At 46.8% G+C, this 15180-nt stretch overlaps 1 protein-coding gene across 6 annotated transcripts in view; it reads left to right on the forward strand.

Annotated features, from left to right (window-relative positions):
- Positions 1 to 15180, forward strand: part of FRYL (FRY like transcription coactivator) — a 3055992-nt gene that overhangs the window by 1407941 nt on the left and 1632871 nt on the right. For all 6 annotated transcript variants that reach the window (XM_069631694.1, XM_069631695.1, XM_069631691.1 and 3 more), the window contains one exon: positions 11220 to 11319. In XM_069631694.1, coding sequence (XP_069487795.1) covers positions 11220 to 11319 — 100 coding nt within the window. The remainder of the gene's footprint in view (positions 1 to 11219; positions 11320 to 15180) is intronic.

Raw genomic sequence — 15180 nt, forward strand, 5'->3', positions numbered from 1 at the left:
TCATGCGACATCTCGTTCCCGACCTTGGACCCCCATGCACTCGGTCTCGAGTGTTTTGGGGCTCAACCACCACTGCGACGCATGTTCTGCTTGCAGCGCTCTCTGTCACAGGGCATTGAAAAATCGGTTGTCGCAGTGGAGGGTGATCTTTTACACTTCTCCTCCGCCCCACCTTAAGGAATTTGTCTCCAGGACCTCTCGTCAAGGCCCTCTGTTCAGCACGGTCCCACAGCGCAACGACTCCTTACCTGGGATTACCAACGATAAGGGTTCCTCAGATTTAGGTCCCCTAAGGCTACCAGCTCCCAAGCCGAAAGCTCTTCTGGGACAGACCTGAGGCTGTCCAGGCTATACTGGCTCCCAAGCTCAGGGGCTCTGGGGCTGTACGAAGCTGTCCTCGGAAAGGCGATCCTCTTCTTTGACCCCTAGGGGTAAAGGATCGCCGAGTTCCCCCCTCAAGAGTCTGTCCTCGACACGATCCAGCACGACTACTGGCACAGGTGCTGAGGGCATCCCGCCTACCAGAGCTTGCTCAGAGGTCATGAGTCGGGGTGTTACGACAACCAGCCAGTTGGCTGAGGGCTCAGTACCTACCAGAGTGATCTGAGGTCGACGCTTCTGCTTCGGGTGCAAAACCCCAGGTGTATCCTCCCACGTCTGAGTTCTCTCGCGGCTCAGGCTCTTTGCGCCCTCCCGCCCAAGGCATGGCACAAGGCTTCAAAATGGCGGAAAGGCACGTGGCTGAGCCTGCAAGGCCGGCAGCTCTCTTGGAGCCAACTCATCGAAAGGGCTCTGCAGGATGATCCCAGTCCCCTTGCCCCTGGAAGCGGCAGCGCATTGTATGGTACAGGCTTCTGGTCTCCTTAGGGATACATCTACCCTTTGCAGCATTACGGCTACACGCCCCAGTTACCTCAGCGCTTTGACCAGGAATGGAGGCCCAGCAACCCGGAGAGCCGGGCTCCTTGGGACCTGGTGGCTAGCGAGGATCGCTTCTTAGAGCGCTTCCTCTCCCTCATGCATTCTCCTCAGATGAAGAAACTTCTGAGAGATATTGTGACGGTCAACCTGCAGGTGGCACCTTCCTCGTCCCCCTCCTCTTGAGACTCCTCCTGTTCCTCCAGCCTTGTCGGTTCCAGTGTCGGTCCCTCACCCGGTCCTGGCTCTACTGGTTGTTGAGACCCCTCCATCTCCTCCTGTACTACCAATGCCTCCCCCTCAGCAGCTGTTGGACCTGTCTTCAGCTCTGGACTAAGGGGGGACCCCGCCGGCACCCGTCCCAGGGCCTGGACTCCACTCGGTCTGTAAAAAAACAGGGGCGGGGGGGGGGGGTTAGCGATCACGACAATGACACCGAGGATGATGACACCCAGGACGATGAGCCCGACATCCCCTCGAGCAAACAAGCCTCCTTCAATGACAGTCTGGCAGATGCCCGGGCCATTGTGGAAGACCTCATGGAGTCTTTGGTCTCCCACATCGACACAGCCAGCAGAGGGCTATGCCTTGGTGTCGAGATGAAAAGGACGGCATGGATGCACGCTACAAAGTTCATCTAACGTGCAGGACGGGATCCTAGATCTCAGTCACAGGGCAGGCACGAGTTCAATCCCTGCGCTTTTTCCAGCTTCAAGGAGTTTCGTGACCATGGCACATGAAGGCCTGACAGGTCACCCAGCTACAGGAGGAAGTAGCAGAGTACTTTGCACAGGTTTTTCTGCTCCCCATCTGATGCCAAGAGCAGTAGCATCAAGGTCGGAGAACACGGCTCACCTGTGGGGTGACATTTGGCTCTTTTCCAGGGCACCTGAAATTGTCTTTTCTGCAACCTCTGGATCGTATCCGTAGTCTCCACTGGCTTCAGTCTTCCTCTTCTTTTCCTCTACCATCTGCTCCTCCTCTTCGTCAGGTCGGGTCCCAAACTCTCTTTCGGGATGTCCTTTCTCTTGGTCATGCAACCAATAGCACTGGTACCTCTTTCAGAAAGGGGCTCCGGGTACTATTCCAGGATTTATGCAGTAACCACGAACAACCAGGCTGGCCTGGGGGTTGCCCTGGACTTTTCATTTCTGAATCTGTCTTGACTGCTTGAACGCTTCAAGATAATTTCTCCCGTGCACATAGCCGAGATTTACTGTGCAGGGAACTGGATGTGTTCCCTGGACTTCAAGGATGCATACCTGCACGTACCCATCTACCAACCACATCGGATGTTTCTGTGGTTCAAGATTGTCATACCACTCCAGTACAAGGTGCTGCCCTTTGGCCTGAACTCGGCCTCTTGTGTCTTCGCGAAGCTGATTAACCCAGTGGCGGGCCTTCTACTTTTGGAGGGCCATCATCTATACCCTTATTTGGGCTGCTGGCTGGTGAGAGCTTGGTCACCCGAGGCGGTGTTGCGCTCCTGCCAGAAACAGGTGGATATCCTTCTGGGGTTGTCCCTCAACCAGACCAAATCAGTTTTGCCCATCTCAGACTCTGGACTTCCTCGTGGTGCATTGGGACACTACGGTGCAGCGGGTGTTCCCTACGCCCGAGAGGCTCCTGACCCTCTACAAGGCGGTGGGGCATTTTCTGACACAGCATGGTGGTTCCATCATATTCTGGGCCTGATGGCCTCCTGCATGCTCGCTGTTCAGCACGCTCGCCTCAAGATGAGGCGCCTCCAGCTCCACCTGGCGGCCAATTGGGATCAGGAGACTCGGGATTCAGTCGGACAGGATCCCAGTACCACTGCTCCTTCTGCCAGATCTCTGCTGGTGGATGATGGATGGCAACGTTTCATTGGGAGCCCCTTTCGCCCAATCCGAGCCTACCTTGGTGGTTACAATGGACTCCTCGCTTTCAGGCTGGGGCGCTACTCTGCAGGGCTATGTGATCAATGGAGCGTGGTCCAGGGCGGAAGCCCTCCTGCATATCAATCTCTCAAGCTCAGGGCAGTAGGCCTGGCCTTCAAGATGCTTTTGCCCTTCATCAGGGACCGGTTTGTTCTGTACAGACAAAGCTATGATATTACACCTGAACTAGCAGGGTGGCACCCCTCATCCCCCAACCCCTGCATGGAAGCGGTATCGATCTGGGAATGGGCCGTGACGGAGGGGATTTGGATTTCAGCAGTCCACTTTCTGGAGGACGGCAATACAGAAGCGGACCAGCTGAGCCACTTGGCGTTCAAAACCAACCAGTTGGAATTGCATGACGACTCCTTGTTGCTCATGTTCCAGCGTTGGGGGTTCGTGGACCTGGATTTGTTCTCCTCTCCTCTGAATTACAAATGCCCCCTGTTTGATTCATGGGCAGGACAGGGTCAGGATCTCTGGGAGATGCCTTCCAGGTCTGTTGGCCTGGACGCAGGTGTTACGCGGTTATGCGTTCCCACCCCTCTGCTCCAACAGAGCCTCAGCAAGTTTCAGGCTTTAGTGGGTTGCAGCTTCATCCTGATTGCCCCCCACTGGCTGCCAAGGCCCTGGTATTCGGGTTCTGCTGTAGTTGTGCTCCCAGGGTCTCGTCCACCTTCCCATCTCCAGCAGGGGATTCCTGATGCAGCAGGACGGGTTGGCCTGGTTCCTGACCAGCGGAGGCTTCAACATGCTCAATTTTCAGATGACTTGGACATCATTCAGCAGGCCAGGAGGGCCTCAACTCGGTCCCAGTATAAGATAAATGGACTAGGTTCTGCCATTGGGCTCATGACCAGCATCTGGACTCTGTCACCCGTCCTCTGGATGACGTGTTAGCTTTTTCAGCACACATGGCCTGTTCCGGAGTTCAGGTGGATACTTGCTGCACTTATCAGGCGGCCATTGGGACTTACAAGAATTCCCCTGAGAATGCGTTTTCTGCGACCAGCCCAGTGGTAAAGGCCCACCTTAAGGGATTGTCTAGGCTTTTTCTGCCGGTGCATAGGACGCACCCGGTCTGGGACCTCAATGTGGTTCTTGCAGCTTTGCAGCGCAAGCCTTTCAAGCCAATGGCCTCTGTGGACATCCACTTGGTGATGCCGAAGACCGTTTTACTGGTGGCTCTCAACTCTGCGCGCCGGGTTAGTGAGCTGCAGGCGTTGTCTTTGTGCGAGCCATTCACCACGTTTCACAACAATGTCATCTTGCGCACTCACCCAAACTTCTTACCCAAGAAGGTCTCTCCTTTTCATCTGAATCAAGAAATCGGCCTGCCGGTGTTCGTCCCATACCCGCAGTCAGAGGCAGAGAGGGCCTTGCATTCTTTGGACCTCAAGAGGGTCCTCAAGTTTTACCTCTCTCAGACTAAATCCTTCAGGAAGTCAGAGGTGGCATTTGAGACTTTTGGGGGCTCCTCCCCCGGCTCTGACTTCCAAGGCGTCCATTACCCATTGAATGGTTCAGGCCATTTCTGAGGCGTACACGGCCATGGGCAAACTTGTTCCTGCAGGGATTCATGCCCACGCGGTCAGAGCTGTTGCGTTTTGGAGACATGCTTCTTGGGATGTCACCAGCAAGGCTGCTACTTGGGCCATTCCGGCCTTCTGTAGGCACTACTCTCTGGACACCAGCTCCAGGCACTATGCAGAGTTTGGTCAAGTGTTTCTGAAGAACATTTTTGCTTCATTGTAGATATGAGGCAGGTTGTCACAGCTCCACCCTATGATCTTGTTAGGTGGAATCACCCACAAGGATGGAGGAAATGGGCCAGGGCGTAGGAGTAATTAAAGTTACTCACCGTAGAGACTAGAGTACCGAGTCTGCTTACCTCCATACGTCCCACCCACCTTCCCCGCTAGTGTGCCAAAGGGTTAATAAGTTCTTAGAATAGCCAGGTATCTAAGCGTTTGATGTGTTCAAAGGGGACTAAGGTGAGGCGCCGCAGGGCGGGGCCTCAGCGGGGCGTTCCCACGCCGAGGCCACACTCTGCACGCTATACTACATTTAAAGAAGAAGCTCAATTTATTGCTGCCACAAAGGTTCCAGGACTGTCCCCATGTTGGAAGACGCCAACAAGGATGGAGGAAAGGGGACTATGGATGGAGTACTACCACGGTGAGTAACTTTAATTTAGTCAGAGAGCTTGTTAGTACAGGCTGCGACTGCAACCTGATGTCTGCGCCCTTCCCTACATACCCCCAGAACAGGGAGAGCAAGAACCCGGATGCCATGGGGTGCAAGGTTTTTGCGTCAGATCGCCTGGTCCTGCGGGCTGTGAATGCTACTTGCATTCTTCAAGTATACCTTTTGCCCTGTGGAGTTTCGTCTCTGATGTAGCTGAGACCCTTCGGACCAATGAGATGAGGGAAAGTTTCAAGTACCTGAGTCCGGCCTGGACACAGGAGATTGTTTGGTGGATACAATGGCCCTGGGTTTTGCTCCTCTGTAGACACTTATTAATGGGGACCTCCTGTGTTTGTTACTATGTCCAATCAAAACTTCTGGACATGACCTTTTGATTTTGATAAGCTTTTTGGGGACAAGTCTGACCAATCCTTGCAGATGTTTCCAAGGCCACTGCGAGGTCATTGGATCTAGTAGTCCAGTCACTGATGTTTGCTCCAAGGTAACCACAGAACTCTCGACATCGCCATTGAGTATTCCAGGACAAGCCTCGTGGCGCTGCATTCTCCGTAACTCTGAGGGCTCTTCTACATGGGCATATCACAGTACAACTAAGTATAGAAATTCATGTTGTTGATTTAGGATTCAATTTCAGTTGTTGCCCACAGCTATATTCTAAGATAAGCACCATGCCCTTTTAAATAGTTTTACCACGCCTTTTATTTGGTTTCATCACCCCCTCTTTTTGAATAGATACCTGAAAATGACTCGATGTCAAGAATATATACATCATTGAGCAGATGCCTGCTCAGCCTAGGGTGCACAGCTGCACACTGAAGCATTTGACATGTTGTAAGGGTTTTTAACTTCTTCCTCACTGACTTATCTTAGTATGACATATACAGTCATATCCTGCCAATTAATTCTTAAAATAGATCATTTACTTTATCCACCAGAACTTAATTTCTTGAACTTTCTGTGATTTGTGCAACAGTTTGTCTCAACAAAGAAAAAGGAAATGGTATGAAAAATACCTAGCTGTGATACACTACAGTGGTTTCTTGCACCAAACATGTCTAGGTATGTGATATTTTCTTGACATTCTCGGTTCAATTAAACATTAAGATATTGGCTACCTCTATACTAAGAAGGACATTTGCCCCCTTTTTTTCCTGTAATCTCTCCTCTCCGTAGAATTAGTAGTAGAGAGAGATCAAGATTCAACTGGTGAGCCGTTTATTGACTCAATTCATGGAAACAGACGGTTGGATTCTGAAAGATTTTTAGTGAGAAACCCAACAGTTGCCTTAAATAACTAAATTATCCTACAGCCGGGTGATAGCCCAGTAGGTAATTACTCTCTCCTCCCCACCCCCCTTTCTTTTGTTCGATTCCCTCCAGGGTATATGGTCCTTAAGAAGGCGGTACATCTATCTCCGCCGAAAAGCTGTATATGTGTTGACCTTGGAAAACATCTTGCAACCACAATGCCCCATTTTTATAACACTTTGTTTTGATTAGTTACAGTTGAAAGTTAAGTGTTCTCTGTTGGCCAGTTTTTGTCGTGTGTCTCATCACAACTGGGTGATTGATATTCAGTTACTTATTCCAACTTGCTAATAAGATGACACAACCGCCTGGGATGTGATCACATTTTTGTTTTTTTATGTAAATATGCATTTAAAAAAAAATCATTGAATAAACATTTGATTAATTCATTATGTAAAAGGTGTAATACAACTTTACCTATCATTCCTGAGAACTTAGGGATTGACTCATGCATAAGAAACATATCCAGACTAATAATTCAAATGAGTGGATCTTTGTTTCTCTCGTAGGACTCTGTTTGCTGTTTTGATCTCCGACTGTCCGCAATCCTACCAGAATAGGGGCGATCTTCCCTTGTGTTATACATCTGCTCCAAGAAGTTGAACGCTCGATGTTACCTCTTTTGCCCACTGTGGAAAGGGTTCGGCTTCCTTGGGCAACTATGAGCAGTGTTGGTGTACCCAGGGCCATGGAACACAGAAGTATTTTGCTGCATCAGCAATACTCAAAGCTGACACATGGCGCAAAACTGATGTGAATTGGACTTTGCACACCTAACACCAGTGGATGGGGAGGCTATGCCGGTTTGTCAGAGTATGGCATTGCTCCACCATGGACACCTGGGGCCCTATGGGTCACGACTCTGGGTTACTGCCTCTTGTTACTTCAATGCCCTCTGGACCACCACTGACTCCTTGGCTCCTGATCCTCACCTGTTGGAAAAGGTCCGTTAGCTGCTGAGAAATGGCTCTCACACTGGTTCCTCATTCGGCGCGAGGTCGGGGTTGTATGGTTTTTACTTTCTGGTTCTGAAGAAAGACTGGCCTGTTTTCTCTTACGAATCTGAGGCTCTTGAACTTAAAGACAGTTATGTTTACCTTGACTAGATCCGCCCAGCCCCAGAACTGCTGGACTGGGGGGTGTTGCTGTATCTCCAGGATCCCTACTTCCAAGTGGCGATCCATCACAGGCACTGTAAGTCTCTGTAGTTCGAATTACTACTAGTTTCGATTCCTGCTGTTCGGTATTTTCTTGGCACCCAGGGACTTCACTAGACTGTTTGTGGTGGTGCTGGCGGTTCTAAGGAGGTAGAGAATCTATATCTCCCCCCTAACTTGACAATTGGCTCATTCAAGCCCGAACATCTATACCATACATGAAGCCTGTTGCAGAGTTTGGGCTTCCCCCTGAATTTCAAGAAGTCTCCTGTTTCACTCTCCCAGTCCCTCTGTTTTATCGTAGCATTCTTGGAAATCTCCTGGGCATATCTGGTTGCGATCATCCTTCAGATTGTGCACATTTTCCATGCCCAGAGGCTGGTTACATCTTCTGCCTTTCTACAAATTTTGGCCTCATGGCCTCATGCATACTGGTGGTGTTAGAGGCTCAGTTAAACTTGAGGTCACTCCAGTGGCTCTTTGGTTGTCTGTGGTCTCAGTTCCTGGGTAGCACGACAGATGTTTTGCAGGTCTCGGGCAGGGTGTCTCGATCTTTTGTGGTCAACCCTGAGAGACAACTTGCTGAGAGGGGCTTTACTCCAGCAGCTTTGACCCCAGCTGACTGTAGTGATGGATGGGTCATTAAGGGCCGGAGCCCTCACCGCTAGATGTTACTGTGAGTGGACTCTGGTCTCAAGTGGAAGTTCAGGATCACATCAATTTGCTGGAGCAGAGTGTGATCAGGCTGGCTGATTGCCTTCCTACCTTCTGTACAAGGCAAGTTTCTGCTGGTCTTGACAGAGAACATGGTGGCCATGCACTACCTCAACACACATGACGGTATGTAGTCATTGCCTCTGTGCAAGGAAGCCGTGATGCTGTGGGTCTGTGATCTGGAGAGCAATGTACCGAACAGTGACACATCTCTCCGGGGCGGAAAACATGGTAGCGGATGACCTCAGCTGAGAGACTTGGGCTCACATGAGTGAGCTCTGTCAGCTAATTTTTTTGAGTTGTTGTGGACCGCTCAAGTGGACCTCTACTCTTTCAGCATCAATAGGAAGTTGGAGTTCTGTCCTCTGCAGGTAGCTCTGGGGCACACATTGACTACATGGAACTACAATCTCCTCTATGCATTTCTGCTGTTCCCCCTTCATCCCGCTGTCTCAAGATACTATGCCAGTTCCGATCCATGTTTATTCTAATCTCTCTGGAGTGGTCCGTGAGGACTCTGTTTTCACACCTTCTGGACATCTACATCTGCCCTCCATGGCGAATTCCAGTAAGGGACAGCCTGCCCATCGGGAGATGGGGAAATCGAAGGGAGAGGGGGACTTGCTGGGGGTTCCATCATACCCAGCAGGCTTGGCCTTCATGCGTGGCTGTGGTATACGTCGGACTGGACATGATGTACTCCTTTCAGCTTCAAGGTCGTTCATGATTGCATTTATGACTGAAGGTAGCAAACATTTTCATCTTGGTGTCGGGAGAGTGTTTTGGGCCTTTTCATCTGCCTACATCCTCTGCACTGTATTTCTTGCTTTCCTTGGCTCACATGGCCTCCAGATTGGTAGTGTGAAGGGTTAGTTAGCCACTATTTATTCTTTAGAAAGGGCCTCTGAACAAGGTTCTTACTTCACAATTCCCACTGTGGTGCATTTATTGTGGGGTTTGTGTAACCATTTTCCCCCTTGCCAGTTTGTTGTTTCTTTGTGGGATTAGAATATAGTTTTGATTTTACTTGTTGACATTCTGTTTGAGCACCTGCAGTCATGTTCATTTTGACTGCTCACCTTTACAGGAATTTTTCCTGATATCCATTACATCTGAGAGATTGGTGAGTTAGCTCCAGGCATTTCCTCCTTAGCGTTTGTTTAGAGACCATATATTCTGGCCAATGTTGTGTCAGACTTTAATCTCTCTCAGAAGATACAGGTTCCTGTGTTTTCTTTTTTCATCCACCCCATTCTTCGAAGATGGAGGTGAGGTTCCACCAGCTGGTCTCTGTATAGGCTCTCACCCATGTCTCTGGGAGGAGGGTCGCCAAGAAAGATGACAAGCGCGTTGTGGGTTATGCTGGTGCTTGTGATGGCAGGGCTGTGATGAAACAGCCAGTCAAAATGGATCACCCTTTTATCTAGGAATGCTGCAATCTGGCTGGGAAGAATGTGCCAGAGGGCCTTAGACATCATTCCATTAGAGACCTTGTTGCCTTCTCGTCCCTTCAGAGGTGCTGGGGGTGGAGGGGTCACAGATTTGGACACTTGTGCAGTTGCCACACGGGCTTCACTGCACTCATTTCACAAACATTACTCCCTGTGTGGGTAGGATGCTTGCTTTGGTATGGCAGTCTTCCAAAGTTATATGTTGTAGGCTGACTTCTAGCTCTTCTCCCTCCTCCAAATTGTGTACTGCTTTGGTTGTCTATCAAAGATGAGTAATCGATGTGAGGTTGGAATTCATTAGAAGAACCAATTATATACCTCTATTTTCTTGTGATGGATTAGTCCTTCCTCTCACCTATTTCTCAATGCCATCACAATCGTATACCATATGTTTCGTGGTCCCTCAGCTGCTGAGTGCTAAGGCAGACCTGACATCCTAGGGCGCGGGGGCTCTGTATGTACTATCCTCAATGCCCTGTCTAATGCACAGAGGTGCCAGTTAGAGCAGGCAGAGCTGTGCTGCTGCCCCCGGATAGTGAAAACATTTCTGAATGCAGCTGGCAATGGAGATTGAATTGCAAAGATGAGCAATCTGTGGGAGGAAGGACTAATCCATCAAACATAACTGATACGCAATTCATTTGTTCTTCCTGTCTGATTCTGGCTGAGGTAGTTATGTGCATACTGTGTCTGGAAAGGCAAGTCTGCAGACATTGCTCTATTCTGCAGGTCTGAATCTTAATTGGAAACAGGCTGGTGAGAAATATGGCATGCCCAATCGAGGAGTTTGTGGATTATGTGGTCTGTGCCATCTTGGATGCTATATAAAAATGTGGGATTGTGTAATCATGAGCCTTAAAATCTGACCTCTGATATCAGGCTTCCAGTTGAGGGGGTGGTGGGGGATGGGGGGAGGTTTATGTACTGAAATTTGCTGATAAACAGTCCCATTGGGGCTTTGGTCATAATATGGAGACATTATGATGGTTATATTCTTTCATTGTTTCTTATGCTTAGATTCTAAGGTCCAGTCCTGGGTTTTTACAGGTTTTTGCTGATCTGATGGGTGCAGTTACATAATTAAAGTTGTTGTTAGGTTATTAAGACCTCTTGGTGAACCTCAGTATTAGGGTAAGAGGGTCCAAGTGACATTTTATGTCCCCTCTTTTTTTAACTTTCCTGATTACTTTAGTGTTTGAGGAGAACGTTTGAAACAATTTCGCCTTCTCCCTTAATTGGAACAAAAATCTCCCAGTTTATTGTGGTCTGAACAGAATTACATGCATATTTCATCAAAGAAAGTTTTTTTCCCCAGAACTTATAACAATAGGTCTTTTCATCTCTCCATTCTGTACATATTCTTTGGTTTGTCGGTACAAACTGGGGGGGTAGGTGGGACACACATTTATCTGGCACTTTTGTTTAGGTGTTAACATTTAAACATGAATGTCCATTCTTGAAATAATTGAGAATTTATTGATTTGTCGAGTTGCTGTATGATCTATGAATAATTGTGTATATTTTGCTCCTATTTTAAATCTCAGGGATTATCAGTGTGATACAGTTGTTCTTCTGAACCTGATACTTTTTAAAGCAGCTGATTCAGCCAGGGAAATCTACGAAGTTGCCATGCAGCTACTCCAGGTTTGTTTTCTTAAGTGAATCATTGTTCTCATCTTTTGCTTGTGGTTCATAACTTTGTATTGGAGAGATATTCTATCTAGTAAATTGCTTCCTCCCACAGATTCCTTATTTTAGATGGCTATGAATACCAGTGCCAGTTGATCTTCAGAAAATATTCCGCTACTCGGGGCCTCAACCACTCACATGGCTCAGGAAAGGATGAAACTGGTAGTATATATAGAGGTTGCAGTGCCCTGTTAAGGTGGATTTCTAAAATCATTCCTGGTGGGAGAATTTAGGGAGGCCACCATATTATGGTAAACTGGAAAGACACAGAGGTTAGCCAGAAATAAATCAATGTGAGAAGATGGTGTTCAAGCCTTTGTCTCGTGAAGGTGTGAGAGTGATCTAGGGCTACAATGAGGCCACACAGAGCAACAACACCAATACAACTAATATATAAAAATACAACTATTAGGCCTTTAGTTTACACACTAAGCATATACAAATCACAGGTAAGTCGTGCCACACAAGTTCTTATTAAACATATGTACACATCCACCCTTGGGAGAATTAGACTTGCATATGAATCAATTACCATTGCAAATCGGGCGAGTTGTCAGATGCTTTAAAAATAGACACAACTCTTTTTTTACCCCAAACCGCTTCAGTCAATCTTTAGAAGTTTTTTTGTGTTTTTGTTTACATTAACCCTTACACAGATTATAATACAAAAAGAAAAATGACACAATAGGTACATAATGTATTGCAATTCACTCGAAGATTGACTGTTACAATTGATTAGGAAAAATTAATCCTCTCTGAATTAATAGAATAAATCAAGTAGCTAGCATTATTAAATACAACATTCAGAATATATGTCATGCATCTAAATAAGAGATGTACATCCTTGATATTTAAGATTTCTATTATGTATCTTAAAGTAGCAAGTATTAAAGATACTTATTTTCCTGCACAAATATGTGTCCACGGATTAGCAGAGGAAATTGGAATACCTTCTATTAAACATTTCTTTAAATATTGATATCTTTTTGTGGGGCAAGCAATAGTCAAGGTCTTATGTTTTTCCGCTGTATCTTCATACAAATATGAGACCTTCGATCTAGCACAATTGCTTCTTTAGTTGGTAAGAGGTTTAGCTGAAATTGCATATAGTGATCTCCACTTGCAAAAGGGAAATTTTTCCTGTATATTATGTACAGTGTTCTCTTTTGTCTTCAAATGTAATAATATGCAGGGAATATTTTACTTTCGCCACCCTGGTGTCGCACCAATCATTCTTAGATATGTTCTTGTAATCAAAAAGGATTTTCCAAAAGCGTGGATATTCATATTTGGAGTGTTCAGCAATCACATTTCTCGATCCAAATATTGTATACATAAGACTTTCTTCCTTTCCTCAATAGGTGTAGGTCTAAATACAAAGATTGTGCCAGGTGGTCTAAGATTTTCCTGCATAACCTTAGATTTCTAATTGACATTAGATGTTTAAGATAATAAACTCAACTCTTATATCAGAACTTATATTGGGATACAGTTGGGTAACATGTAGATTTTGCTCCAGATCAACCATTTTATCTTTAGCCAAATGTGGTAATCTTGAGCGAGCAACAACTCGGATCTATACAATAAATTTAGAACACCTTCATTTTGCAATAGCTCAAAACCGGTAATAAAGAATATCATCAGCGTAAATTCATCTTTTTCATCTGGGCAGAAAGCATCACCCTTTAAGCATAGTCTTGAAAAGATGTAGTTAGTAGCTTTTTCCCTTTATTTATTTTTTTATAAAAGAGAAAGCCTATATAGGTGAATTGTTCTACAACTTCTATTATTGACCCAGCCAGGCACCCTGAAAAGTAGTAGTCTTCTAAGCATTAGTTTAGAAGTATTGATGGCTTATTACAGTTTATTTCAAGGTCCTTATCAGTCATATAGCTGTACAGTACATTCAATCTCAGTTGGAGACTAATTGGAATTTGGTCAAAGATGGCCAAATCACCTGCATACGCCAAATAATGTATGGGTATTCAGGCCTGTATTACTTATGTCAGCGATATAAAGATAAAGAGCAGTGGCTAAAACACATCGTCGACGTACGCTTCTAAACATATTCAATAGATCATTCTACCGGTAATGTCAAGACACACCCTTATTTGGGTGCCAGAAAGCATTTGAAGAATTATGCCCGCAATTAATCTGGTATACCCCAGGCCTGTGCGTCCTTGAGTCCAATCATAGGTCGATAATGGCTAAATATGCAGCCCTTTTGTTTAACAGTATTTCTCTCGGAATGAAAGGAGGCGGTCATTTAGCTAGGTACCTAGACCTCTGGGAAAGCCTGATTAAAGTTTATCCCAGTGGTCAAATTCCACTGCTCAACTGTACAGTTTAGACAGGACTAGAGAAGCAAACATATTGCTCCTTGCATCGGGATGGGCAATAGGTTGATAATTAGAAGGCTCCAATCTCTTGCCCTACTTGAATATTGGCACAGGATATGAAGTCAGGAAATAGCTGCTTTGGAAGCATTCAGTCCAGAGATTCCCAAGGCTTATTAGAGTACTGTTCCCAAGCGCTGCCCACGGAGGCCTGTTCGGTGCTATGACAGAGGACAAGGAAATCTGTGCTGCGCCATGTCTCGCTGGTTGTGGCTACACTGGAGCCTTGGTCTACGCAGGCAAGCCTGGCAGGTGCTAGTTGCCATGGAGCTGATAGCCTGTTTGGATGGCTGCTTTGGGTCACACCTGTTAAAGCGCGCAAACCGCAGGGCTACGTTGTGGCTCTAGGATGGTCTGCAGCTTAGGAGGGCTCTGATGCTGTTGGGGTGGCTGGCACGGCATGTGGCTTGCATCTCCTGGGTCAGTCCTGACTGACAGACAGGCCACTGGCTGTTGACAGAGGCTTTGGGGTGGGTAACTGTGCCGGCTGGGTCAACATGGGAGGTTTTGTCTAGTGGGCATCCATGTGCAGAGAGGATTCCTTTGTGGAGGGCTCTACACTGAGTCGGCTTGGCCCCTTTGGCTTGTAATAAACCTCTTTGATTAATACAGCACCTTCAAAGGGACGAGTTCACTGCCTGGACTACTTATTCAAAATGTTCCTTTAAGTTACGCCTGTATCAATGGGCAAGCATGATGAGACCCAGTCGAGGCTCCTCTTTCAGGTTGGACAATTGGGTAGAAAACCAATCTTGGTCTGCTGTGCTGCAAACCCCGCAGATGGCAGGACTTGAGGTCGAAATTACAGAGACTGCTTATATCGGAGATGCTTTTCCAATTGAAGGCAGGAATCAATACTTGCACTCCAAATTGATTCGCTGACCTGCAAATTTTATCATAGGAAAGCCTGTCTTGAAAAACATGGCACACCGTTGGATGCTGTGGAAGAAAGGGTGTTGACCTTTAAGAACTGAGACCACTTGATGTCTACTGATCTCCAGAATGTCCAGAAAGCTCGAAAAAATAATCGGGAGGATCTAGAAAGCGAATCTTGAAGGAACAATATCATGATCGTTGGAGTAGCTGAAACTAACAACCCAGACACCCTGGAACTTTTTGTGGAGCAAATTTTAAAAGATGACCTGGACAAGAGTCTGTTTTTCATTCTTATTCCTTGAGGAGAGAAAATATAGAATTCTACCGGTCCCTGGAGCATCACTAAGCCAATTATAGCACGCCTGCTGAACTATCGTGATTGTGACACTATCCTGAAACTAGCTTGAGATGAGGAGCAGCTACAATTTCAAGGCCACTCTATCCACATTTTTCATAACTTTTGAGTCAAAGTTCAGACAAGCAGAGGTTGCCATTCACTGGGTTGAAGGTTTTGACTGTCAAAAAACTAAAATGTTCCATGATG

This window comes from Ambystoma mexicanum, chromosome 6q (genome assembly GCF_040938575.1).
Source record: "Ambystoma mexicanum isolate Mex_15411 chromosome 6q, UKY_AmexF1_1, whole genome shotgun sequence".
NCBI classification, from domain to species: Eukaryota; Metazoa; Chordata; class Amphibia; order Caudata; family Ambystomatidae; genus Ambystoma; species Ambystoma mexicanum.